The sequence below is a fragment of the Nannospalax galili genome, unplaced genomic scaffold, assembly GCF_000622305.1.
Source record: "Nannospalax galili isolate Female #2095 unplaced genomic scaffold, S.galili_v1.0 scaffold189, whole genome shotgun sequence".
NCBI classification, from domain to species: Eukaryota; Metazoa; Chordata; class Mammalia; order Rodentia; family Spalacidae; genus Nannospalax; species Nannospalax galili.
In genome coordinates, this window is record NW_008360331.1 from 565,886 (window position 1) to 593,432 (window position 27,547).

General features: G+C 38.7%; 1 protein-coding gene across 5 annotated transcripts in view; it reads left to right on the plus strand.

The window, feature by feature from the left end:
- The first annotated feature begins 1,408 nt into the window (after positions 1-1,408).
- Positions 1,409-27,547, plus strand: part of Cenpe (centromere protein E) — a 69,229-nt gene continuing 43,090 nt past the window's right edge. For 3 of the 5 annotated variants that reach the window (XM_029560235.1, XM_029560237.1, XM_029560239.1), the window contains exons 1-21: positions 1,409-1,520; positions 2,266-2,357; positions 6,329-6,418; positions 6,549-6,667; positions 7,231-7,350; positions 8,251-8,332; positions 8,503-8,570; positions 8,648-8,713; positions 12,583-12,634; positions 13,630-13,717; positions 14,636-14,765; positions 16,991-17,110; positions 18,317-18,475; positions 19,242-19,386; positions 20,465-20,553; positions 21,509-21,676; positions 24,884-24,958; positions 25,172-25,291; positions 26,141-26,263; positions 26,349-26,514; positions 27,151-27,305. In XM_029560235.1, coding sequence (XP_029416095.1) covers positions 1,465-1,520; positions 2,266-2,357; positions 6,329-6,418; positions 6,549-6,667; positions 7,231-7,350; positions 8,251-8,332; positions 8,503-8,570; positions 8,648-8,713; positions 12,583-12,634; positions 13,630-13,717; positions 14,636-14,765; positions 16,991-17,110; positions 18,317-18,475; positions 19,242-19,386; positions 20,465-20,553; positions 21,509-21,676; positions 24,884-24,958; positions 25,172-25,291; positions 26,141-26,263; positions 26,349-26,514; positions 27,151-27,305 — 2,283 coding nt within the window. In that variant the 5' untranslated portion in view covers positions 1,409-1,464. The remainder of the gene's footprint in view (positions 1,521-2,265; positions 2,358-6,328; positions 6,419-6,548; positions 6,668-7,230; positions 7,351-8,250; positions 8,333-8,502; positions 8,571-8,647; positions 8,714-12,582; positions 12,635-13,629; positions 13,718-14,635; positions 14,766-16,990; positions 17,111-18,316; positions 18,476-19,241; positions 19,387-20,464; positions 20,554-21,508; positions 21,677-24,883; positions 24,959-25,171; positions 25,292-26,140; positions 26,264-26,348; positions 26,515-27,150; positions 27,306-27,547) is intronic. The other 2 variants (XM_029560236.1, XM_029560238.1) reach the window with 2 other exon arrangements.

Below are 27,547 nucleotides of genomic sequence, written 5' to 3' on the forward strand. Positions count from 1 at the left end.
TGATAATGCCAAATGATAGTCCAAATGCCTTTCTTAAATGAGTTCTCTACTCTTCTAAATAGTGAATGAATAGTAAGAGGTTGGTTTTGTTGTTGTTGTTCTTGTTCTTGTTATTGTTGGGAGAGTCGTTCTGAGACAGTCTGATATACCCCAGGCTATTTGGAAACTCAATATATAGGCCAGGTTTACCTTGAACTCCTAATCCTCCTGCCTCTGCCTCCCCAAAGCAGGAATTACAGACCTGCACCACTATGCCCTGCAAAATATTTTTTTAGATTTATTTATTACTTTTATCTGTGTGTGTGTGTGTGTGTGTGTGTGTGTGTGTGTGTGTGTGTGTCTGCATGAGTTTACATTCACCATATAAGTGCCCACAGAGGCCAGGGAGCTTTAGATCCCCTAGAATTAGAATTACAGCCTGTTGTGAACTACCTAATGTCAGTGCTGGGAAATGAACCCAGGTCCTCTGCAAGAACAGCAAGCATTCTTCTTGCTTCTTGCTTCAAGCATTCTGAGCTATCTCTCCAGCCCCGTCAAAACAAATAATTCTTGATGTTCTCAAAATCAACCAAGAACATAACTGAAAACAGACCTAAGAATCACACCAGCACTTTTACATAACACAAAGACAAAGGGAAACAAAACACTGTTTTGTGGAAAGAATTCATTAGTTCATTTTCCCTCTTCCACTAATAGGTGTTTGAAAACTTCACTAAAGGAGTTTCTCTTCAGGAATTCTTTTTCCTAAATCAGTCTCTTAGGAACTCACAGTCAAGGGAAATGAAAGTTAAAGAAAAGGGAAAACACTTAACGCCCTTCCAGAGGAATACAACAGTCCTGCATTTCCAGACAGAGCAGTGAATTTCAACTTTTAGTATTGCAAGCTTTTTTTTTTTTTTTTTTAAACTGTTAGGTTCTTTTTGTTAGTTTGGTTTATTGTTTTAAAGAGTACTCTTCTAGCTGGGTGTGATGGAACGCCTTTAATCCCAGCACCCAGGACGCAGAGCCGGGCAGATCTCTGTGAGACAGGGGGCCAGCCTGGTGTAACAGAGAATTACAGGCCAACTGGGGCAGCGGGGAGACCAGGTCTCAAAAAACAACACAATAAAATAAGCCAAAGAAAAAGATTATACTTCTGTTCTGCAAACTGCAAGCTCTGTAAGGGCGGGGTAGGGAGGAGGCTGGTGTTTGGAGGTTTGGGGCCTTTTATTAGCGTCCCCTTATTGCAGGACAAGGGCTCTACCAACTCCCTTCTGCGGACCTTTCCCCCGTCCACTGTGGCGCGGAGGACGCGCCTCCTGTCTGTCCTCACCCCGCGGGGCGCGGCACATGGACTGTCCCATGACGTCATCGAACAGCGGCCCAATCAGCTGCGGCGTTGGGAAACTTTTAAATTTAAAGGCGGGGCGGCTGTGGGGCTCTGAGGCCGCCGCTGGTCTTCACCTAGTTCCGGGGTCCTCGGCGATGGCGGAGGAGGCGGCGGTGGCCGTGTGCGTGCGAGTGCGGCCGCTCCCCTGCAGGTAGGCCGGCCTGGCGGCTCCCGGGGCCCGCCGGAGTAGGGGTGGAGTCTTTCGCCCGCCGCGCTGCCGGGGTCGGGTCGGGGGCTGGAGGGGGAGGCAATGGAGTCTGTGGGGTTTTCTAGCGTCTGGGCTTCTGTACAAACGCCCAAGCCTCTTTGCCTTTGGGGGCAGATGACAGTTGGAGACGCCTGGCCTCAGGAAGTGCTGACACTTCAAGAATGAAAGGCTAGGTCTGTTAGTCGGTGGAAGACTTTCAGATTGGTTGATTAATGTGGTCGATGGAGTGTACATAGGAATTTGGAAGGTGGCATTGGCAAAATTAGTGGCAGGATTCAGGTGCCTTGTGGCATGTTGAGTGTTTTAGGCGTTTCCAGAAAGTTTCTAAGGAGCCAAGGCTAGTTATGAATGCATTTCAAAAGTAAAGTTGTTACCTCACTTAAAACTTTGTCAAAATTTTTTGCGTGCAGTTTTGTTTTTGTGACTTGATTACCCACATACTCAGTTGCACTTTGGATCTCTGCTGGTACTTGGGTGGAAATGAAGGGTTTCACTGGAGGCTGAAGAGAAGCAGGAGGTCACTAAGCTTCATTTTAAAAGAGTTGAGCCCTGAACCTTCCAAGATAGACTTTCTGCTGTCTTTTCAAATGTTCTTCAGAACAGAACATGAAATGTTTTAAAATATCCTTCTTGTTATGTGACTTCTGTGACTAGTTATGTTCTAAAGTGTAGCATTCTGTTCTTTCAGAGAAGAAGAACTTGGAGAAGATACCCATGTTTACTGGAAAACTGACAATAATGCCATTTATCAGATTGATGGGAGTAAATCCTTCAATTTTGGTAAGCTAATAACAGCATCAAAAGTTAGTTTATACTAGGCATGGTGGCCTGTAGTTCCTGCATTCTGCAGTCTAACACAGGAGAATCAGGAGTTCAAAGCTAATCTGCAAATTCAAGGCCACAAAGCAAGATCCAGCCCCCACCCCCAAAAAATAACGAAAAAAAAAGGAAAAAAAGAAACAAAGCGATTGTTATCTTTTTACTGTTAAGAGTACGAAACGGGGACTGGAGAGATGGTTCAACAGTTAAGAGCACTGGCTACTCTTGCAGAGGATCTGGGTTCCATTCCCCCGCGCACACAGGGTCTAACAACCATCTATAATTCCAGCTTCCAGGGAATCTGAGGCCCTCTTCTGGACTCCTTGGGCATTGAATGACAGAGTTGTGTTTTAACATCCGTGCATGCAAAACACTCATACACATAAAATAAATCTTGACCTCCACAGCATTGCATGACACAGGTGCACTCACATACATGCAGGCAATACACCCGTACACATAAAATTTAAAAAGTAATAAATAAAATATATTTAAAAAAAGAAAATTTTAAAAAAATTTAATACTTTATGATTTTTTATTTTGTGTGTATGAGTTTATTGCCTGCATGTATGTGAGTGCCCCCATGTTGTCAATGCCTGTGCAAGTCAGAAGAGGGCATTAGATTCCCCTGGAACTGGAATTAACGACAGTTTGTAGTTGCCATGTGGGTGCTGGGAATCAAACCCAGGCCCTCTGCAAGAGCAATTGGTGCTTTTAACCACTGAACCATCTCTCCAGCCCCTTAAGTGTACAAAAAGCATGTTAGTGATAATAAATTTGCTGCTAGTAATCTGTTAACTGTTTCACCAGAAACAAAAATGTGTTGCTTATCCTTATATGATAATAAACTGATATTTATAACAGATATAACCATAGTTATATTGTACATATACGTAACATGTACAGTGTTACATAATGTCAAGTCATCTTTAAGCTCTTTACATTTAGTATACGCCTTTCAAAGTTATTTTCAATGAAACTCTTGTTGTTGTTTTGTTGAGACAGGGTCTCACTATGTAACCCTGTCTAGTCTAGAACTCAATTTGTAGACCAGGCTGGCCTTGAACTCAGAGCTCTCTGCCTGCCTCTGCCTCCCAAGTGCTGGGATTAAAAGCATATGCCACCACTCCTGGCTTCAATGAAACTTTTCAACAATTAGCAAAGATATTTCTTGTTTATGTGCTAAATATATCAGGTACCCACTCTGCTTGTGAGAAAGTTTTGTCAGAGTTTATAGTAAGAAATCTAATTTAATCCAAGTGTATCCGTAATTGTACCACTGATACTGAGACCTGAAAGCTGTCTGTCCAAGAAGACTGTGGCTCAAGGAGTCTAGGTTTCTTTATTGACTTAGTATATACAAAATACTGATCATGTGCCAGGCACTGTTTTAAACATTATGTCATGTTCGTTTGTTCTATGTAGTAAGCACACTTGCCTTTGCCTTTTTTATTTATTCTTTTTTTTCTTTAGAAGAAGCATTTCATTGCAGCTTTAACATGCTCATAGTTTCCAGAGCAAAGATACATCTCTTTCAAAAGTAGCTATAAAATTTTTAGGTTCGCTGTTGAATTAATACAGTTACACAATATTGAACTCGGTATAAACCCTGTAAGACATAAAATTGAATGAGTTTTTAACCTTTAAAAAAGATTTCCATTTCACTTTAGAATATAATGTTCCTTTCAGAAAGACTCATTGTTTTTGTTACTAACACTGAGATGTTGGCGCATGCATCTCTAATCTATATCTGTATGTATCTGATAATTACTAGTCATAATTGGTTGCACTTGGATTCTTGGCACCTGTGTATGTCTATAAAGTTGTCAGGTAGATTTCAGTAGTAATGTTTATCACCTCTACTAATTAACATGACGTGACTTCTTATGTTTCCTCCTCAAATATAATTCATTTTTTTAAATTTGTTTCTATTAACTATAGGGAAAAAAGAAGTCCTTGACTGGTGCCTAGGCGATGCGAAGGATAAGTAAAAGCAAGAATAGTTTGCATTACAAGTTCTAGACAGGGAACCAGAAAACAGTCAGGACAGGGCAAATTCAAATGTCCAAATCAAAGTCCACTGGAATTTCTTGATGAGGGCTTCCAAAAGCATCCACCTATTGGGTTCCTCCTCATCTTCCTTTGGGTTGACAAGGCTGGACTCGAGAGTGAACTCAGGATTTGTTTTCAGGCACTTTGACAGATATTCAAGTAGCTAGAATCAATGTCAGTTCCTTCTCAAATGCTTCTAGATAGAGAGAGAAAACAAATTTAGCCATCATTTAGCTTTTAGGCTAGAACAATAGCTGGCTGTCTCCCTCAGCTGCAGGTGGGCACTACAGAACTGCAGGCCAAGATTTGAAGTCTTACATCTGAGTAGCATTGTCTTATTAGAAACAGACTCATACTTTAATCTTTGGTTATACTTTCCTTTTGGTTGTTTAAGATCATACAGTTGGCCCAAATAAATCAATCTATTTTTACTCGGGCATTTGAGGATCTGTTCGTCAGGGGTCACATGGGCTTGGGAGGAGCCCCTGGCTCCTTTCTTTTACCAGTTCCGCCTATGTGAAGATAAGTCAAAGGTCCTGCTTGACCACGGCTGGCTTCGCTTGGAAACATAGAGGAAATGATTCCTCTGTATTGACCCTCCTCTTTGTAGACTGGACACTGGTTCAAGTCTTATCTCGTGGGGTCTCCAATTGCCTTTCCCTTTTTTCTTTTTTTTTTTTTTTTGTTGTTGCTGTTCGTTTTTTGAGACAGGGTCTCCCTGTAGCCCCAGCTGTCCTGGAATTCACTATGTAGACCAGGCTGGCCTTGAACTCACAGAGATCTGCCTGCCTCTGCCTCCCGAGTGCTGGGACTAAAGACGTGTGCCACCATGCCCTGCTGCCTTTCCCATTTTTAATGAGGAACTAAAACAGAGGTCTGGAGTTGTACAGCCGTTGCGTAGAAGAAACAGGCTCCAGTATGTTCTAGACACATCATCATAATGTCAGGTTGTTAATTTAGTGTTAAAACTAGAAAGACAACACTTTTGAGGCATGTAGAAATAAAATGATTCCTGGTAGACAACTATTTCATGATTTTAACATAATTTTTTAAACCTAAAACTAGTCAGGTGTGGTGGTGCATACCCTTATTCCCACCACCTGAGGGGCAGAGGCAGGAGGATCTCAGTCTGAAATCCAGGCTACGCAATCTTGGCACGGTGCTTTGGTTTCCCATTACTAGAAGACAGGTATGTGACCTTGATGGAAGCAAGACTATCACTGAGCTTCTTGCTCATACATTACGACCTTAAAATCTGTCCCTGTGAACTTTTTCATATGGGGCCACTATAGAGTCTTTTTTTTTTCAAGTCAGCTAACAAAAGCAAAGAATCAGATTCTTGAATGGCAAATTTATTGGTGCAAATAACTAAATCCAGACTATAGCAGGCAGACGACTGATTATTTACTATAAGACTTTTTGTTCGGTGTTTTGTTTTGTCTTTAGGTCTACATTAACTTGAGCTAGGCTTCTAGCAAGAATATATTATAAAATAAATTTTCTCAAAAATTAATAATAGTTCACATTTTCTAAGTACTAAGTCTGTTCACGCTATAAGGATAATAATAGATACCCATTTTACAGATTAGAGACAGAGACCTGACATTTAAAAGGTCCAGCAGGATTGGTACCAGACGGATTCAAAAACCCCATATGCAGCCACTGTACCCTACTGCCTTTGAAAAATGCATAGGATGATTTTTCTGTATGAAGGACCAATGCATTTTACTTTTGAGAAGGGTGTTCTCAGGAAAGAAGAAAGTTTAAGAACATACTTTGTTAACTACTTCACCATTCTAGATGCTGGCAGTTTATTTCATGTAATTAGTAATTCCATGAAAACACGGTTTTGTTTGACTCAACTTCTGTGTTCTTTTTAGATCGTGTCTTTCATAGCAGTGAAACAACTAAAAATGTGTATGAAGAAATTGCAGTACCGATCATCGATTCCGCCATACAAGGCTACAACGGTTTGTGCTTCCTTCATAGTGCAAAAACGTTTTCGTATTTAGTGTCCTTTCCGTAGATACAGACAGTTTTACTCACCATAAGTTTGGGACTTTGCTTGTGTTTTTTAAGTGTGTTTTGCTTGTTTTATAGGAACGATATTTGCCTATGGGCAAACTGCATCAGGAAAAACACACACTATGATGGGTTCCGAAGACTGTTTGGGAGTTATACCCAGGGCAATTCATGACATTTTCGAAAAAATTAAGAAGGTAATAATCGTAGACTTCCTAGCACATATAGATAAAAGCAGTGGTAATTGAATCACAGTCAGTTTTTTCCTCATTTAATGATGAAAAAATGTAGGTTTATAGTTGTGTCCTGCGTTTCATGGGAAAAGAAGAAAGGTATTGATACACAAACTCTATAGAGCTTAAAGTTCTTTAATTCCTTCCATGAGTACTACAAAGATATTATTCCCAGCAAAAGTAGACTAAAGAGTAGGAAGGTCTCGTCAGAACAGTCAATTCCATATTAACTTTATTTAGTTCCTGGTGTGATTATTAAGGAGCAGTAAAGTAGCGATGAACAGAAGAGGAGGAACGTGGCAGACGCTGTGGAGTGCACCGCCGGCTCGGTTGGGGCTGTGAAGGTGCCATTTCATTAAAGCGGTGCTTTTGCATTTTTGTGTTTATTATCATCAACATAGTTTGATTTTTTTTTTTTTTTTGCAGATAACTGTCTTCTTTAGCTCTTTCGTACTGATGCATAAGCATTCGCTGTTTTTCTAATTGGGTGATCTCTGATGTTTCCCACATTTGTGTTTTTCTCTTAGTTTCCTGAGCGAGAATTTCTCTTACGGGTATCTTACATGGAGATCTACAACGAGACCATTACAGACTTACTCTGTAATGCTCAGAAAATGAAACCTTTGATTATTCGGGAAGATATCAATGTGAGTGATAGAATTACGGTGACTTCACTAGGCCTGCATAACAGTGGGCCTGTCAGCAATCAGGCATGGAAGGAGCAGGCACTCCTGGGTCCCACCCCACACTGCGGAACTATTTGCTGATAGATTCAGAGAGGAGGGAGAGTCCTTGCCTTTACTTGTGTACCTGCTGGTGACCCCATCAGGCTCCGACATATAGTTCCAATCCAGTGGTCACACAGATGGCCCTGGTTAAATAAACTGAGTCACAAAACCAAAGCAAAGGTCATCAGGAAAGAACTGGTACTGATGATGGGAGGTTGATAGAGATGAGAAGGAAGTAAGAGAGGGGTTGGGGTAGAGAGTGATCAGAATACATTACTTACATATATGAAACTGTCTGATAAAGTTATCAATAAAAAATTTTTTTAAGGTTGGGCATGGTAGTACATGCCTTTAATCTCAACATGCAAGAGGCAGAGGCAGAGGCAGACAGATTCCTGGATTTAAAGCCAGCCTAGTCTACACAGTGAGTTCCAGGCCAACCAGGGCCACATAGTAAAAATTCTTTTTTAAAAAATTAAAGTAATTTTGAAACCAACACACATAATGGGATTGTTCAAAATGCATTTTAAAAGTATCTCACATTTGTGTTTTTCTCATTCTAATTGTTTTTAAAAAACCTTTGAAGCAATATGTATAGTTTTGAGGTACTGGCTACTTTAATATTTTGTTTTCAGTGCCTAAAAAATAAAAAGCAGAGTCAAGGTAGAATTTTTTATGCTTTAATGGAAGCAGTAAAATTGTGACTAAATTGGGTTTTTTCCCTACAGAATAATGATTTCATATTTTTACTTTCACAAATGCATTCTTTTTGAGACGCAAGCTGTTTCTCCAATCTTTCTATAATTAAACTAATTTCAGAGGAACGTCTATGTTGCTGATCTCACGGAAGAAGTAGTTTACACCTCAGAAATGGCTTTGAAATGGATCTCAAAGGGAGAAAGTAAGACTGCTATATTTTTTAAAAACACTTATCAAAACTATCAATCAAGTCTTATCTTTATTAAGCTAAAATAGAATTACATACACTGGTTATCATTAGGCTAAACTATAATTTGATGTTTTTCTTGAACTTTAATGTGCATGCAGCTGATATATGACTCGTTTCCACAGAGAACAGACATTACGGAGTCACCAAAATGAATCAAAGAAGCAGTCGTTCCCACACCATTTTTAGGATGGTAGGTCATTCTGTTGCTCCCGTATTTGATCTTTCGGAGTAAGAACTCGTTTTTAACAAGTTGCCTTCTCTATCTAGATTTTGGAAAGCAGAGAAAAAGGTGAATCTTCCAATTGCGAAGGGTCTATCAAGGTCTCTCATTTGGTGAGTTTTAATGAATTGTAACAATCCATATGGGCCAAAATTAGACAATTTACCTAATAGATAGTTGCTTTAATAAGAGCTGTTAACAAAATGGGGAAATTTCAGGAAGCCGGCAGCTTCCGTGGTCTTACTAGTAGCTTCAGGTTACTGGCTAAAATGTTACAGTGAGAGTTTAGTGTTTTTCTTCCTGCTAGGTGATGACTGCCATCTCCTGATTCAGATGTGAGGACTGTAGAAACCAAGTCTTTTCCCAACCGCTGATACAGTCTGAGTTTTTAGGAGGTTTTTTTGTTTTTGTTTTTGTTTTTTTAAAAATCTCAGCCAATATAATTTGTACTTGTATGATCAACAAAAAACTAAGTAGACTAGTTAAAATGTGTACCTTTTTTTCCCTTAGTAACAATGAGAAAGTATGTTTATAAATGGTGGGAAATTTTTGTATTTCTGTTTTGCTGTCTAGGGATCAGTCTTAGGGCCTTGTACATGTTAGGCAAGTGTTCTACGATTAAACTGCTGCCATCCCACCCATCACTAGTATTTTAGACTATAAATCCATTGAACAGGGGAGTAATTCTACATCTGTCTTTTATTTCCAATACATCACCAAGTTTATGTTCGATACATGTTTGCTGAAAATGAGCATTGTATAAACACTGCTTTATGTCACATAAGTAAACCTCCCATTTACTTCCTTTTTTACTGGCAGAGCGTCACTATGTTGCCCTAGAGGGCCTTAAAATCATAATCATCCTGTATAGACCTCTCAAGTGCTAAGATAATAGATGTGTGCTGTCATGCTTTGAAAAGTAGATGTTAAGTTAATATCTAGTCCTAACTGCACATTATTTTGCTGTAAAAAGTATATAATTTAATTTTTAATAGCAAGAATATAAAACCTAACCTGTTCTAACTCTGACCTAAGCAGAGTATCACTAAGCAGACCCACTTAATTTAACTATAATTTTAACATTTTTTCTTGGTTTTAGTAGTTTAACGTACTTGTTTATTTTGCTCAGTCTTTGAGGCTTCGTTACCTGTGGATCTTAGATATGTCTGTGCCAGCCTTTCACCCTCTATACTTCCTATAAAAATCTTCTGGGACTCTCTCTTATTAAAATAAAGGTCAGAGGGAAAAGTCCATGTGGCGGTGGGTAGAAATTGGAGGGGAGGGTATGGAGGAGGGTGGATTGAATCCAGACACATTGTGTATATGTATGAATGTTAAAATGTTTAATTAAAAGTTTAAAAATAAACCAATCATTTTAAAAGTTAAAGTCTTCTGGGCTACAATTGATGCAGGCCTTTGATCCCAGCACTTGGGAGAAAGAGGCAGGTGGAGTTCAGTGAGATCAGGGCCAGCCTGGTCTATATAGAGAGTTCCAGGCAAGCTGGGGCTACAGGAGACCCTGTCTCAAAACAAATAAACACAATCTTCTGGGATCAAAGTCTCCCCTCAGTCCTCTGTGGCTCGTCGGGTGGCTGTTTGCTGACTGCTTCCTGGTCTTGGGGGAGTGGTACCAGCTGGGTTCTTTCAGTTCTGCATTGCCTCCTTGCTCACGTGTCATCTTCTCTCTTGCCCTTCTGTCGAAATCTTGGGGGCTCTGGCCTTCCACACTCTTCCTTATGCATTCTGTCACCATTTCTGTGTTGGCTGCGAAAGCTTTGTTTTATCGCAGGTGTCTTGAGTTTCAATCCACGTCTTCCTCAAGAAGATTATTGCAGTAGTGTCTGTTCCCAGTATCTGAACCTTCAGTGTATCGAAATCAGAATCAATTTCTTCCTCACATAGTGACTGTTCTTTTTCTTTCCTAGTGAAATCAACAATCTACACAAAGGCAAGAAATCTAAAAAGTTTGATTTATCCTTTCCTTAGTCCCTCTGTCCAGTTGTTCCATTTCTTACTGTTGCATCTTGGTACGTTCCTGTGTGTAGTATATGCATTTAAATTGCCATGTCTCTTAAACCGCTATGTCCGTCTTCTGGAACCTGGCCTCCATGGCGCTGGTCTTCCTTTCTTCAGTCTGTCATACAGATTTCTAAGACTATCAAACAATGCATCGTTATGTCGCTGCCTTGGACGAGATCTGGTCACTCTCCACTGATCTCACTTAACTTCTGAAACCCTACACAAGCTCTACCCTCAAAGTGAGTCTCTGAATATGAAGTCATTCTCACTGTAATGATTCACTCACACTGCCGCCATTTCCACTTCGCCTGGTTATTATGTGTCTAAGGCATCTGTAGTGGGTGCTATGCAGCAAAAATGGGTGTAAAGAGTATCTGAGCGAGGGCTGTAGAACAGGACTACATCGCTGTGGACCTCTTGAAACTCTCCACAGAGAAATAAAGCTTTGGCTTTCTTTCCGAGGCATTCAGAATATATACTGAACCCTTTCCACATTGTGAGGTGGTGGTGGGCTCTGAGGTTAATAAAGGTGACCGGCGTCTTCTCCTTTGTTACGGATAGTCTCCACCTTGCTGCCTAGGCGGGGCTGCCACCATCACACCTGTGTCCTGTGTCTGCCTCCTGACTGGGCCGCTGCTGCCACTCTTGCCCCCTGCAATCCATTTTGCACTTGGGCCACAGCTGATCCCTTAGAAAGCTGAATCACGTTATATTTAGTACCTGCATAAAGCCTTCTTGTGGCTTTCCATTGCATTTAGGAAAGCCACTGTTCTCAGTCTTGCTTACAAGACCTGCATAAGCTGGCCCCTGCCTACTTCTCATACCCTATCTTGTCCCAGCCTCAGTTTATCAGTTGTGCCACACTATCTGGGGCGGGTTTGGTTGGTTTGGTTTGGTTTGGTTTGGTTTGTTAAGAAAAGCTGGCCTGGAACTCTATGTAGCAAAGAATCCTGGAACTTAGCATGTTAGGCGTGGCTGACATGGAACTCAGGCCCGTCCTCCTGCCTTAACCTCCCAAGGTCTAGGATTACAGGCAGGAACAGGCAGCTCCTTTCTGCATTGTTATTGAATGCCAAGCAAGTCTGTTCTGTAAACTGGCGTGCTGCTTTTCTTTCTGAATAGAGTGCAGTTTCCCTTAATCTCTTCCTAACCGACTCCCTCTTTGTCATTCACATCTCAGCCCAGCCACAGGCCTTCCCCTGCCACCTAATCCAGACACTGAATGTTGTGCTTTTTGCCCTTGCGCAGCTGTCTGTTTAAATTGGTCTCTTACACTTCCTATGCATCTTTTCTCTCTTCTCATGACCTCCTCTGTAGAATATAAGCTCTGTAAGAACAGAACTTGTTTGATTCTCTGATGTTGCCCCAGCACCTGATACACTGCCCAGAGTGCAAATAGCTACTCTTTCCAGTGTTGCTTATGAAATGAGAGGCCCAGCTTTTAAAGATGCTGCGGTGTTATTTGGGACATGTGTAGCCAGCCCAACAGAGTAAGTGCTATGAGAATAAGTCTCACCACTAAAGAGCTAGGATGTACACTTAAGGACTGTATCGTTCTAGATGTGGGGAAAGAAAGATAAAGGTGGCAAAGTATATATACTGAGGGACAGTGTTTACCCTGCTTCTCAGTAAGGGTAGACTGAAACATCAAAAGTAACTAAAGAACGAGCAGCATAAGCCACAGCAACACAGGCCAGGTTGCAAAGGTCATGCTCACCTTGCTCAAGTTGTAGACTTTGTAGGACACAGCCCACTTCCACATTATGGAAAATGTACTATAAACAAAGAAGGAACAGTGTAGAAGCCAGTGTGGCTCAGAGAAGAAAGGAGATGCCTAAACAGTGGATTCAGAGACAAGGCTTCAGAGGGGACCTTCCAATACCTTTAAAATGTTCCCTCACCAATTTAGATTTTATTCTTTCACACTACATGCCCTAAATACTTATTTTCATCTGTCCTACAGAATTTGGTTGATCTCGCAGGCAGTGAAAGAGCTGCTCAAACAGGAGCTGAAGGTAATGAGAATTTGATGCCTTCTTGTTTATGAACTGGAAGTGTTGGTGAAGTTTTGATATCCTCATGAATGCCTTCGACATAAAAATCAACATCTATGCCTGGTTGGCTGTTCGCTTAGAGCTACCACAGCATCAATTAAAAACCTAAATTACTCATTTGGAGGTATCACAATACCCAACCTCAAATTATACTACAGAATTATAGTGATAAAAACAGCATGGTATTTGCATAAAAACAGACCGGTAGGCCTATGTACCAGAAAAGTGGGCCCTTTAACCACAGCACTTGGGAGTCAGAGACAGGCAGATCTCTGTGAGTTCAAGGCCAGGTAGGGCTACACAGTGACCCTGTCTCAAAAAGACCAAATAGAAAAAAAAAAAAAAAATGTTAAAAATCTGAAAAACAGTATTGCGGAGCTTTAGAATGTGTCCCACAGGGAGAAATTGCAACATCAATGCCAGAGTTAACTAAGTGGGTTCTAAGGTTAACATTATCGGTTTGATTTTTTCTATTCTTATATGAATAGTAAAATATAAGGAAAGCAAAATAAAAGGTAGTAGGTACAAAATTAATAGATACTAATACCTCTTCCCAGCCCCTAGAACTTGCATTTTTTAAAATGCAAGAATCAGCAGCGGCATGGCCATTGTTTCCTGGGGGATAACGGCAGCCAGGTGCTTTTCCAAGTCTGTTTTTCCCTTAACGTTCTAAGTCATGTAAGCGTGAGTTTCTGTGTGGATTTTGAGTCATTTAGTGGCTTTCTCCTGCTACATGCATCTTACTGCCCAAATCTTGTTTAAAACAAAATAAAACAATCTGTAAAATGTGGAAAAAAATTAAAAATAAAAATTAATGACGTTTTGTTGGAAGTCCATGATTACCTTTATTTTAAAGGTTTATAAAAAGTAGGTTTGAACTGAGGCATTAAAGGACCTTCGGAAACACTTTTCCTCCTCTTTGCTTTTTCCTGGTGCTTTTCCATTGCTTACCTTAGGTGTGCGACTCAAGGAGGGCTGTAATATAAATCGAAGCTTATTTATTTTGGGACAAGTGATCAAGAAACTTAGTGATGGACAAATCGGGTAAGTCTGTCCCACTGTATGTTGATTTACGCTTTTTTATTAGATGAAAAGTTAGACTTCAGTAATTTCTTCTATACATTAAAAAGCTTTTGAGTTTAGTGAGCTAGCTTCTTTAAGAATGTATATTTTTATTTGAGATGTGGTAATTGTTCAGTGTACAATGTCCCATTTCAATATGGGCACGTGTGATGGGCAGTGATCAGACCAGGGTAAGTGATATCCGTCATTTGCAATGGTGTTCTTCCCTGTTGTACACAAATTAATATATTTGATGCTCATCATACTATGGGAGTCCCTGGATGGTTTGGCCTCTCCAGGCCTCCTTTTCCCTGGGTCCTTACACAGCTGATAAAATGCACCACTGCATATGTCAGAACCAAGAGGATTCCCACTCCCCACCCCAGCACTGGTCTACCAGCTACACTATGACCTCTTCTCTTTGTATGTTGTAGCTTGAGCTGATATGCCTAGAGAGCCCTTTTATGGTTTTTACTAGCATGTATTATACATAACAATGTGTTTAGTTATGACATTTCAATACATGTATACAGTATATGAGCGTAGCTCCTTATGCATAGGACTATAACTGCCTGAGTTAACTTTCTAAGTTATAGGGTTTGGGGTTTGTTTGTTTGTCTGAGATAGGGTCTCACTATGTAGGCCTGACTGTCCTGGAATTCACAGAGATCCGCCTGCCTCTCTGCCTCCCAAGTGCTGGGATTAAAGGCTTGCACCACCATACCTGGCTTACCTTAAGTATTTTTAGTCAGTAGTTTTGATTGCCTTATGCAGCCTGTCAAAATGTAATTTCTAAAACTATGACTAAATAAATAAAAACTATGATTAAGTGACTGTTTTAAAAAGATATTTATATATACATTCCCAATCTTTTTCTTCCCAAACTTATTTCTTGCTAAGTGGTTTCATTAATTATCGAGATAGCAAATTAACACGAATTCTTCAGAATTCCTTGGGAGGAAATGCCAAAACCCGTATTATCTGCACAATTACTCCAGTGTCGTTCGATGAAACCCTTACCACCCTACAGGTGAGTTTGATTTTTATCTCATCTTACTGTAGGGGAAGATGAACTTTAAGAAGAAAAAATTATCTGTCAAAATGAGGAGTCATTTTCTATCATTGATGTAATACCTGCTATAATAAAACTGGTGTGTGTTCTACTAAATAGCATTCTTTAATTTACTTTTTGCAGGCCTTAATAATTTGTATCCACCCTCCCTCTACAATTTTACAATTTTGGACACATCTAAAACTTTTAACTGAAATGATTTGATTTTTTTTTTCTTTAACTTACCTTTTGTATTTGATATGATATGATAATTAGAAGCCTTATGTTAGGTCATATGAATGAAAAACTGGTGTTACTTGCCACAAATAGAAAGTACTCCATCCATATATGTGAGTGAGAGAGAGAGAGAGAGAGTGTGTGTGTGTGTGTGTGTGTGTGTTTAACTTAAATGCTTAACTGAATTTCTGCTGTTCCTTGCCTCTGAGCTGCAGGCCTGCCTTTTCTGTTTAAAAAGAAAGAGCAGAAGGAGAGGAGAGGAAAATGAGAAGGATTCGATATTGCTTCATGGCCGCCTTCATAGACCCTTATACCACCACTTTACGTAGCTGTTGAGGGGATTGGGATTGTAACTCAGTGGTAGAATGCTTGCAGAGCATGCACAGGCTCTGGGATTTTTTCCCCATGGGGTGGAAATGCAGCGATGCTTTAATTTCTTTTTCTTTTTTTGTGTTTTTGAGATAGGGTTTCCCTGTAGCCCCACCTGGTCTGAAACTAGCTATGTAAACCAGGCTGGCCTTGACCTCATAGAGATCCATCCGCCCCTGCCTCCTGAGCGCTGGGATCAAAGGCGTGGGCCACCACATGCGGCAGTGATGCCTTAGTAGTTTAAAGCTGGACTGATGGTGCACTCCTCTAATCCTAGCGTTTGGGAAGCTGAGGCAGGTAAGCTTGGATACCATTTGTAATAATCTTTCAAAAAAGAAAAAAAAAAAAATAAGGCAGATATAGTGACATATGTCTCTAATTATATCTCTTGGGAGGCACAGACAGGCCGAGTTTAAGGGTAGCCTGGTCTAAATAGCAAGTTTTACGCCTATCTAAGACATATAACAAGACTCTGTCTTTAAAAAAGAGTACTTGAACACTAGGTCAGTGCCCTGCCAGTGTCACAGAATTTATAGAATCAATAAGATTTGTCTTCCAACACGATTAACTTGAATTAATAAAGTGGTTACTAAGAATAGAGTTGGGGGTGGGAGATAAAACACTTGCTATACAAGCATGAGATCCCTAGCACCCATAAAAGTTGGGCAGGGCTGGGAGCCCACCAGCAGTCTCTGCACTCAGGAGGTGAAGACGGAATCCCAGGGGCAAGCTGCTAGCTAGACTAACCAAACTGGTGAGCAAGGTTCAGCGAGAGACCCTGCCTCAGTAGATAAAGCAGGGCAATGGAGGACGGTGCCCAACAGCAGCCCCGGGCTTCCACACACATGTGAACACACATATACCCCATACACACACCAGAAAAAAAGATACAGTGTTCAAAGAAAGGACGCGCACTTTCAGCCAGAAGTGGTGCTTCAGAGCAGGGGAAAACCCTGGGGAGTAAAGAGGACGGTAGCCAGCCTCGGCAGGGCCTGGTGGCGTTTGCCTTCAAGACACTGTTTCAACACTCAGGAGACGAGTGTCCAGACTAAGTTCCACAGCATTTGTTAGAATGCTCCCTGAATTCAGGAGTATTCAGCCAGCTCAGAAGAGTGTTTCGTTTTGTGAATTTTCAAAGAAACTTGATTGCAAGAAACCTAAATATTATTTTTTCTTTCTAAATCTTGCTTTTATTTTATACAACATGATACTCTTCAATTCCAACTTTTTTCCTGCAAATGTAATCTCATTCTTTATGACTGAATATTGGTGTACTTTATAGGCCACACTTTCTCTGTCCAAATTTCTACTAGCCTGATGCCATAAGCATGCTATTTTGACTAGTGCAGCAATCAGCAGGACAGTCTAGGTATTTCTGTTGTGTATGCTGACCCTGATTCTCTTGGGTAACTATCTAGGAGCAGTATGATTGGATGACCTGGTAGTTCCGTTTTTTAGTTTCTTGAGGAACTTGCATAATGATTTTTATAATTTATATTTTAAGCAGTAATTTTATTTCCACCAACAGGATAGGAAACCTAAATATTATTTATTGATAGAATTATGTTAATATTGAACATCCTATACTTTGGTTACAGTTTGCCAGTACTGCTAAATACATGAAGAATACTCCTTATGTCAATGAGGTGTCAAGTGATGAAGCTCTCCTGAAAAGATACAGAAAAGAAATAGTGGATCTTAAGAAACAATTAGAGGAGGTATGTTTGAAGTATTTAGTAAAGACTAAGAACCAATTTCAAATAATAGAAACCTGCCTAAGAGACTCAAAATTCATGAATATCTGAGTTGCTGTCATTTAAAACAGTTTTTAACTAAAAAGAATTCAAGTCATAAAAATTTAATGTTAGGACTTGGAATCATACTCAGTGGTAGAGTACTTACCTAGCATGTACAAGGCCTTGGATATGAAACTAACAACAAAAAAAAATTACTTAAACTGAAAGATCTTGTTTCTTGTGGTTGGGGATGTTGCTGAGTTAGTAGGATGCCTGTATAGCATGTACAGAGCCCTAAATTCAATCACAGCACCTAATAAAACCAAGTGTGGGGATGGGTATGTATAATCTCAGTACCTAGGAGGTTGAGACAAGAGGATCAGCAAGTTCAAGATCATCCTCTGCTATGTAACCAGTTCCAGGCCAGATTACACTGCGTAAGACTGCATCAAAAAAAAAAAAAAAGGCGGGGAGGAGGACTTAGGGGTGAAATCTGTGGTTTTGCTTTTTTTTTTTTTTTTTTTTCAAATTTTACTCGTTTATTTTTTTCATTTCTAAGAAGCACTTTTATTTAAATTTTGTTGTTTTCAAATGACCTAAATAGAAACTTTTAAATGTTCTCAGAAATACATATTGAATTCTGTTTTGAGAGCCCTTCCATCCATGTGTATTGTTATATAGTTACTTAGCTGCCTTCTGTATTTTCACATTCTCCTGAATGCCTCTTCCACCCCAAGGGTAGCAGCTGGCCCTCTAAGTATAGGACAGTCAGCCAGTCATTCTAGTTAGTTTGTCTTAATCAGCATGCTCATGTCTTGTAAAAATCCTTCATTTTGGTGATCTTGTGAAAAATGAACTAGTGTCAAATGACAATCTTTTATGATGAAAGCATTTCAGCTTTTACTGTCAGTTTTCAAATACCAGCTTCTGTGGCTCATCTGCTTATCCACATAGTCACAGGCAATTAGTAGAATTGTTTTAATAGCATTATTATCCTCACATGATGTATATTATCATAATGAGAAGGTTGTGTATGGTTTCAAGGATATTGAATTCTCATAAAGTGCATACAAATATGACATTTGTTTATAATTACATACAATATAAAATGTGTTAATGAAGTTATCTTTAAGGATTTAAAATCTTGCTACATTTATAGTTAGCATAACCCAATATTGTATTATTTAGGTGAATATGAAAACTCGAGCACAAGAAATGGAAAAAGACCAGTTGGCCCAACTTTTGGATGAAAAAGACCTGCTTCAAAAAGTACAGGATGAGAAAATTCAAAACTTAAAACGTATGCTGGTTACCTCTTCCTCTATTACATTACAACAGGAACTAAAGGTAAAATTTAAAAGATGGCAACTTGAATGTGACATATAGAAAATAGAATAAACCTTTCTGTATGTTTACTTTAAGATTTTATACTTTTTAACACTTGGATAGAAAATCTTTAAGAACCTTAGAGCATTCTGTGTATTTGCCTCTATCATCCCTACTAATATCATTAAAATTGCCTCTCTCTAATTCTTAGTTGTAGAGAATCAGTGAAGGGATCAAGTTCTACTTCCCAGCAATTGTACTTTTTATTTTTCTGGAGTAGGATTGCATTTGTCTGGTAGGTGTATGGGGGTGTCTTGTTTAGAATGGCCTCTAGAGCTAGACCAATTTAATTCTAATCCCAGTTCCATCAGTTACTAACTCTTGACCTTACCTGTGGGATAGCTGCCACCCTCGGCTTAAGTATGTTTTCCTAGAGTTTTAAGATTAAACTACACAAATGCAATTCTACGACACCAGGGCTAGAAAGATGGCTCAGTGGTTAAGAGCACATACTGCACTTCCTGAGGACCTGAATTCAATTGCCAGCACCCACATCCAATGGCTCTCAATTGCCTGTAACTCCAACACCCTCATCTTGCCTTCACAGGCATACACATGGCACACACATGTACACATAAATAAAAACAAATATATATTTTTTAAAGAATTCTACCACATCAATGGCTTTTTAAAAACAGGAGCTAGTTTCCTTGTTTTATATCTGAGCTCAGATATGTGAAATAATCATTTTGTGTTGTTTTGGGTTTTGGGGGTTTTGCTTTTTTAGGCTAAAAAGAAACGAAGAGTTACTTGGTGTGTCGGCAAAATCAATAAAATGAAGGAGTCACACTATGAAAGTGAATTTAAAATGCCAACAAATGTAACAACAAGAAGCCGCAAAACTGTAACTGTCCTGGGAGAAACTGATGAATGTGAGTGCCTTTAAGTGGAACCCTGCTGTGCTGTGAAAGCACCCCACAGACAGACCCTGCTATGAGAGCACCCCAAGACAGACCCTGCTATGAGAGCACCCCACAGACAGACCCTGCTATGAGAGCACGCCACAGACAGACTCTTCTCTGAGAGCACCCCACAGACAGACCCTGTCTGCACCCTCAAAGACAAACTAGCTTAGTCTCTGTGGTAAACGTGGTTAAATAAAGTGTGTTTTAGATATGATTATAGTGGCGATGATAAAAGAGAGTTAAGAAAATAAACATTCAAGAAATTCTGTTGATTTCAGTCTCTTAAGAAAGATACATTGACCTGATGTGGTGGTGCATGCCTTTAATCAGCTCTCTTAGGAGGCAGAGGCAAGCTGATCTCTAATCTACAGGGCTGCAAGGAGAGGCCCTGTCTCAAAAAAAAGAAAGAAAATGGTGCACTGTACTGTACTACCAGCCCTTGAGAAACAGGAGGATTGCCAAGAGTTCAAGGCCAGCCTGGGTTACAGAGTGAGACCCTGACGAAAGTAAAGAAAGCGGTGTAATCTAGCTGAAACACAAGGCGTGTTGTGGTTTTTTGGTTTTAATTATTCCTTTAAAATGGGGCAATATGCATCTGACATCTGCCTAAACTTTTCTAGTTTTCAAAGGGTAGCATTTATATAGGAATTAGTTTCAGAATTATGTCTCTAACATTATAATTTTTAAGGACATTTTAATCTGCTGACAGTGATCAAATCTCAGATTCAGAATTTGTCTGTTTGAATCTATATTGTTTTAGAGTGCCTTTAAGTGGAACCCTGCTGTGCTCTGAAAGCACCCCCAGAGACAGACTGCTATAAACTGTTTTGTTTCAATGACTCCAGCCAGCTGTCTTGATTCATACAGCAATGTGGTGCATGACCACATCTGCTGTGAATGTCTGCTCTTGTTGGCCTTCATACTCTGAGCACATGTTCATTTGCTCTTACACCTGCTCAGTTATCTCTGTTAACCTTATTTTGATTTTTAGCAAAATTGATGCTAAATATGTTAATGGACAAATGTCTTTCTCTTCTACTTGTAGCGCTCTGTTTTGACTCTGATATCTTCAGTAATACTCTTGAACCATTAACTGAAATAGAGTGGAATTCGGCAACAAAGCTACTGAGTGAGGTAACTATTCCGTAGAGCACTGTCTTCAGATCTGGTACTGGGTTTTGTTGTAGGTTATTATTAGCCCTGACTTGACATCAGAGATAATTTTGACTCTAGGGAAGATTCCTCTCATTTTATATCTCCTATTGATAGCTGTGAGCTACCTGCAGATAGACTAAATGCTCGTAAAGCAGGTATGTGCTAGTAGATAGAAGTTTGCTTATATCTCTTTCCAGCAAAGCTTAGGACCTATGATACTTTTCAAGTTTTTATTTTGATTTGAGAAATCCCATGAGTGTAAAGGACTGATTTAAAAGCGACAGGGTTCTCAGGCATACATTATAATTGTCAAAAGGTCTAAGAGTATGTATTAAAAATTTTTCATTTTAATTTTGGAATACAATTATGGTGCTTCCTATAATTCTGATCAGCACTAGTTAATAACTATAAAGTATTACAGGCAAAGTGTTTTTGTGTCGCTCAGACATATTCTAGAGTTTTTTGTTTATATTTCTCTTTTTTTTTAAATCCCTAGTTTAAGCTTTCTCTCTTTTTTCCCCCCTCCATCATAGTTTTTCTCAAAATGTCATGGAAAAGAGAATTGGCTTCTCTAAGTCTGGTATGGTAAAACATAGGCACTATTACCATCTTAGAGGCCAATCAGTAACATTTCCGTTTTTCTTACTGAGTTTAGTGATGTGGTCAAATGGACTTCCCAGTATTTTCTTTACTTTTCCTGTTGGACACAGGCAGATTTATTTCTTTTTATAATTTTAAGTTATTCTACTTTGAAAATAAGCTTCTATTCAAAGTCAAGCTTACTCAGATGTTAGGTTGAAGAAGAGAATGGCCTAAAGCCACCAGGTCCTTCAAAGTTAAATTAATTAATTATTCAGCTAATCTAAATTTTGATTGAATAATAAGTCAGTGCTTTGAATTTTCTCTGATTGGAAATTTGTTTTGTTTATGATAGGAACACTTAGAAAGTGAGTTGAACTCACTTCATGCTAAATATGATAATCTAGTATTGGACTATGAACAGCTAAGAAGAGAAAATGAAGACCTGGGATTGAAATTAAAAGAAAAAAGTGACTTAGATGAATTTGAGGCTCTGGAAAGGAAAGCAGAGAAAGATCAAGAGGTAAGAGCTGAAATAAGAAGACTAAACCTGACACTGTGCCGGGTCGTGTCTGTGATCGAGACACTGCTGCTTTTAATATTATTTACTATATGTACACAATTTAGAGAATTTAAGATTTAATTGAATAATTTGTGTTCCTTTCAAAATAGTCAAGTTATATTTTTTTCCCATCATGCTTATTCAGAGAAGAAATGAAAAACATCTTGAAGGGTTTAGTGTATCTGCCCAGTGATGGATTGGTCTTAACCTAAACAGTGTTCCTTGCACTTTACATGTTGTCGACATTTAATTTCCCGCGGGTACTGGAAACACTACCCTGAGCATATCCTTTTCCTAGTGAGACCAATAGGAAGTTTAACATCTCTAACTAGTCCATGTGTGGATGCTGCATGTTAATGGATTTCTCTTTCTTTAGAAACTATTCTTAAGTAGTTGAAATATTATTAGAATATGTAGAGGGACTAATTAAAGGAATTTCTAGAAATGAGCCAGGTCTCTTAATTTTTCTAAATACATGACATTATGTTACATATTAATAGGAACCAGTCTAGAAACCATTAGACTATCGGCATTCAGAAATTGTCCTCACATTGACCACAGGGATTCCTGGTGTAGGATGTCTAACTTAGACTCCACAGACAATATCAAATTGCTTTTTAGATTTTATAAAATGTTGTATTTGATATTCATACATGGATGTAATGTGTTTGGATCTAATCTATGCCCATCCCCTCCCCTCCAATTTCTCTTATACCCCCTCACCACTACTCCCAACTCCATGTGTCCCTTACTTCTTTTGTTTCTTGGTTTTTTTTTTAATTTAATACCCACTGCATTTATTTAGTGCTACCTGTATCTGCGTGGGTGGGGGACCATCTACTGGAACATGGGTAGTCTCATCATAAAGGGCCCACATCCCTGAAGAAAAGTGATTCTTCCTCTCCCAGTAGTTGTCAACCCTGATGGGGGTGGGACTTCATGAGCCCCTCCCCCATCCATGCTGGGGTTTTGACTGACATGGTCCTATGCAAATCCTTTTTATTTCTTTCTTTTCTTTTTTTGTTTATGATCTTATGCAAATCTTATGCCTTATGCATGTAATCCCAGTCATTGTGAGTTCCTGTGTGCCACTGTGGTTTGAATACATAGTCATTGTTTGGGGAGCAAAAACCCAGACTGTTAATCTGACTTGCAAAGTAGTACATGGGCCTCCCCAGAAGAGCCATTATCTTGCAATAGTTGAAGAATAAGGTAGTTTGCAGCTTTTTTCAGGTTTTTGGATGGCTAACCCAAAGGGACATGATCCTGAGTATTAGTTTTTCACCCTCTTGCTTTTTAGAGGGAGGGGGAGAAAAATCCATTCTGTGCCCAAGTTATCATTGCCCTTGTACTTAGAAATTAAAGGTATCCTGAATTTCATTAGCCTGTATCAGGAGAGGTAAAAATCTGTATGGCCTCGGTAGGGTTTCGTTTAACCTGCGTTAAATATGCATATGAGCAATGTGTAGAGCAAAGTAGACTGGAGCTAGAGTGGATTTTGTTATAGAGATGCTCTAGTGTGTGGGAAAGTATAGTATGAAACCATCTGGACTGAAGACCGATTTGGGGAGAAAAGTTAGTCAAAAGTCAAATTAAGGCCTTAGAACAGGTGGTCATTTCTTTGCATTTTCTCAAAAAGTAACAAAACCATGGATGATTTATAAGTAGGAATAAAGTAATGCAGGATGTTTAAATTGTAAAGTTTAGAGGAGTGGAACTTAAACTTCACACACTTTCTCATTATGCTCAGAACCTTCCTGTACCGTTTGGATGTACACTTTTTATTTTTACCTAAGTTAATCTTTTTCCATTTGTGAAGTGTTATGCCAAAAGGCAAGTAGCAAAGGACTTCTTTCTAGGTGTTTTCAAAAGTTAGGAGTATTTGGTACTTCTTATTGGTGAGTATGATTTGCCTATATAAAAGTTAGAAATGAGCAAGGAAGAAAAAAGTTTTTAAAAACTTTTTAAGGGCCAATTTCAAATATAAACAATACGAAGTATGTTCCAGGCCCTGGGTTCAATCCCTAGCGCTGAAAAGAGAAAGGAAAAGTATAACCAATATAAATGTCTAAAATTACACTATACAAAAAGCAACCAACTGTATGTGACAACTGAATATACAGCAAGAAGCCAGTCTGAAAACAGAATTTAAAATCATTTTTTATATAGGTTAAATGGATAAGTAATATTTTTATATATTATGTTAAAGAAAATATATCATTGAAGTTAATCCTGCTTATTCTTTTAGAGTTTTTGTTGTTATTTCAGATGGTCTCACTGTGTAGCCCTGAGGCTGTGAATTCACAGAATGCTGATAGTAAAGGCATGTCCCACCAAGCCTTGCCTCCTGGGTTTTTAAATGTGGCTACTAGAAAACCCTAATTTACATATATGGCCCATATTAAGTTTCTATTAGTGAGTTCCAGGCCAGCTGGGGCTACGGGAAGACCCTGTCTCAAAGAGAATTTTAAAAATTAAAAAATAAAATAATGTCAACTCTAGCATTAGTCTATATTCTGACAATAGTCAAAAGACTGAATTAAGCATCCAGAAAATGTCTTAATCAAGATCGTTAAATCCCTGACCTAGATTTGCTTTATGCCTTAAGTGCCTGTCTGATTATAAGTCATTCTAAGGGGAAGTATTTTCTCTTCAGTTCACTTGTTTTGGATACAAAACTTTCTGGTAGTCAAAAGTTCAAAGCTATGGATATTTTGATAGAAAACTAAAACAAATACCTCTAACTTTCTTTCTTTGTAGTCAAATACTATAAAGCAGTAGCATCATTTTTCTATTCCTGTAGAATTGAAACAAAATCTGGGTTGTTAATTTGGGGGGGGGGGCATTTTACTATTTCCAGTTGATGCTTGCTGATTTGCTAATAACATTATTATAGCTTTATGATATAATTATGACATCGTGCTAAAAACTTTTTTTCTAACTTGTTTTGTGAGTCTGGGTTTGTTTGGATGGTGTCTTGGATTTTTTTCTGCTGCAGAAGCTTAAGCAATTACTCTCTCAACCCTTTCCATGCAGGGTGATTCCAAAGCAGTACAAGACTGCTTTCTTTCTTTTCTTTCTTTTTTTTTTTTTTTTTTTTCTGTTTTCTTGTCTATTTTTGCTTTATTAACTGTTGGTTTGCTGTTTCCTGTTCACTTGCTCTTACAGATGCAACTAATTCATGAAATTTCCAACTTAAAGAATTTAGTTAAGCATGCAGAAGTATATAACCAAGATCTTGAGGTAAACATTTATGTTGGCATTCCTATGAGTAACTACACCTGTAAAATGGGTATCATTCATTAAATGTGATTACAGAAAATGGAAGGATTATATTTTAAATATTAGTAACTGAATTTTGATCAATTTAAACTGTTAAATATAAGTACTTTTTATAATCATTTTGAATTCAAATCATATATTAAATTCTATTTCTTTGTTGTTTGATTCTTTTAGAATGAACTAAGTTCAAAAATAGAACTGCTCAAAGAAAAGGATGACCAGATTAAGACTCTCCAGAAATGCATAGACTCCCAAAAGTCAGAAAATATGAGAGCAGATTTGTCATATGCATCGGTAAAAGGCTTTCTGCTGTGTGATTTTTTTTTTTTTGCATTTCTATCGTAATCATCCTAGTAAATGTTTACATTGTGCCTACTGTGTAGCAGGCTTGGCTATAATCACTTATGTACTTATTCTGCCCATAGCCCTTTGATTAACGTACTATTAGTGTCATTGCCATTTATAAAACAAGAAACATGAGGATATTCGTCTTTGAGTAAATGGAAGAAAGGGGAAAGCCTTAATTAAACATCAGTGATACAAAAATGTCATTTTTTTCTCAATTTTTGGATGAAAATACGTGTAGTAGTGTATAGTCAAGATCTTAGGATGTGACGGGGCTGGAGAGATGGCTCAGAGCTTAAGAATACTGGTTGTTCTTGCAGAAGACCTGGGCCCAAATTCCAGCACCCACATGGCAGCTAACAACTGTCTGTAACTCCAGTCCCAGGGGATCCAACAGCCTCTTCTGACCTCCGCGGGCATTGCACGACACAGGTGCACTTACCTACATGCAGGCAATACATGCATACACATAAAATAAAAATAAAATTAAAAAAAAAAAAAAAAAAGAATGTTTATGCTGGAACTGACCAATGGTTAGATATGAGTTCATAAATTTTATTAATTCATATAAGATTCATGTATTCTCATAATTAAGTAAACACTAACAAATTCCTTAAATTATACTTCCACACGTTGCTTTTATGATACAGGAAAGTAAGCCCAGAATCTTTGAACATGGTTTCGTTTGTTGGGTTAGCAGCCTGTTTTCCCCCTTTCAGTCCGTGGGCTTCCATGGATATGTTCTCTAGAGTATTTTCCAAATCTACGAAAACCAAATCCTTTTTGTCACCTGCCTAGGAAAATACTGAAGACCTAAAACAAATCAGACAAACTCTGTTTGATGCCGAAACTGTAGCCCTTGATGCCAAGAGAGAATCAGCCTTCCTGAGAAGTGAAAATCTAGAGCTAAAAGAGAAAATGGTGAGTAATTTCTCAAAAATGTGTGACCGACAAGGCACATTAATGATCAGTACTTTTTCATGGATTTTCAATGTCTTTCCAATAGAATGAACTTTCCAATTCTTATAAGCAAATGAAAAGTGACATTCAGCTGTATCAAAGCCAACTGGAGGCAAAAAAGAAGATGCAAATGGACCTGGATAAGGAATTGCAGTCTGCATTTAATGAAATAACAAAGCTCACTGCCCTGATAGATGGCAGAGTCCCCAAAGGTACTTCATCATTTCAACACCTCTTTGCAAACTGACTTCCTCTAGAAACGTATCTAAAAGAGTTGACAGTATTCCCAAATTAAATGCTTTCTATACTCTGATTTTTTTTTTTTTTTCTGGTCTTTTGAGACAGGGCCTCCCTGAACTTGATATGTAGACCAGTTTGGCCTCAAACTAACAGAGATCTGCTTGCCTCTGCCTTCTGCGTGCTGAGATTAAAGGCGTGTGCCACCACTCCTGGCTAGACTCTGTTTTTTTAATAACTTAATATTCAGTTTTAATATCATTTGATGTCAGTGTTTATAAACATTTTTATGGGTTTCAAATCATAGGGGTTTAATTTTTTTTTATTTTTTATTTTTTTTATTTTTTTAATTTTTGGTGTTTTTGAGACAGGGTCTCCCAGTAGCCCCAGCTGTCCTGGAACTCACTATGTAGACCAGGCTGGCCTTGAACTCACAGAGATCCGCCTGCCTCTGTTTCCCGAGTGCTGTGATTAAAGGTGTGCGCCACCACACCGGGCCTAAAATTTATTTTTTAAATACAGTAGAATGACTTGAGAAAGGTGATTCAAAATTTTTAAAAATTAAATCACTTTTTGTGTCAACATTGACTAATTTATCAAAATATTCCTAGATTTGCTTTCCAATTTGGAACTGGAGAAAAGGATTACTGAGCTCCAGAGAGAACTTAATGAAGAAGCTGAAGGAAAGGAAACTTTGCGAAAAGAAGTCCAGTTGCTCTCAGAGCTGAAGTGTTTACCCTCTGAAGTAGAAATGCTGAGGAAAGAGGTAAGCGGGCTTACGTAGCAGGCAGGGCTCTAAACATCTGACTGAGTGCTCAGTGAAAAACAAATACAGTTCATGTTTCTAATTTGGATAGAAAAAACACATTGTCAAGGTATATTAACAATGTGCTTAGTAACATAGTCCATGTCTGGCTGTTATGTGTAGACTTCAAATGTATCTAGACAGTTCTATTCCCTACCCTTAGGGTTTGCTTTTTTTTCTTGGTAATAGTCATATCACTATTT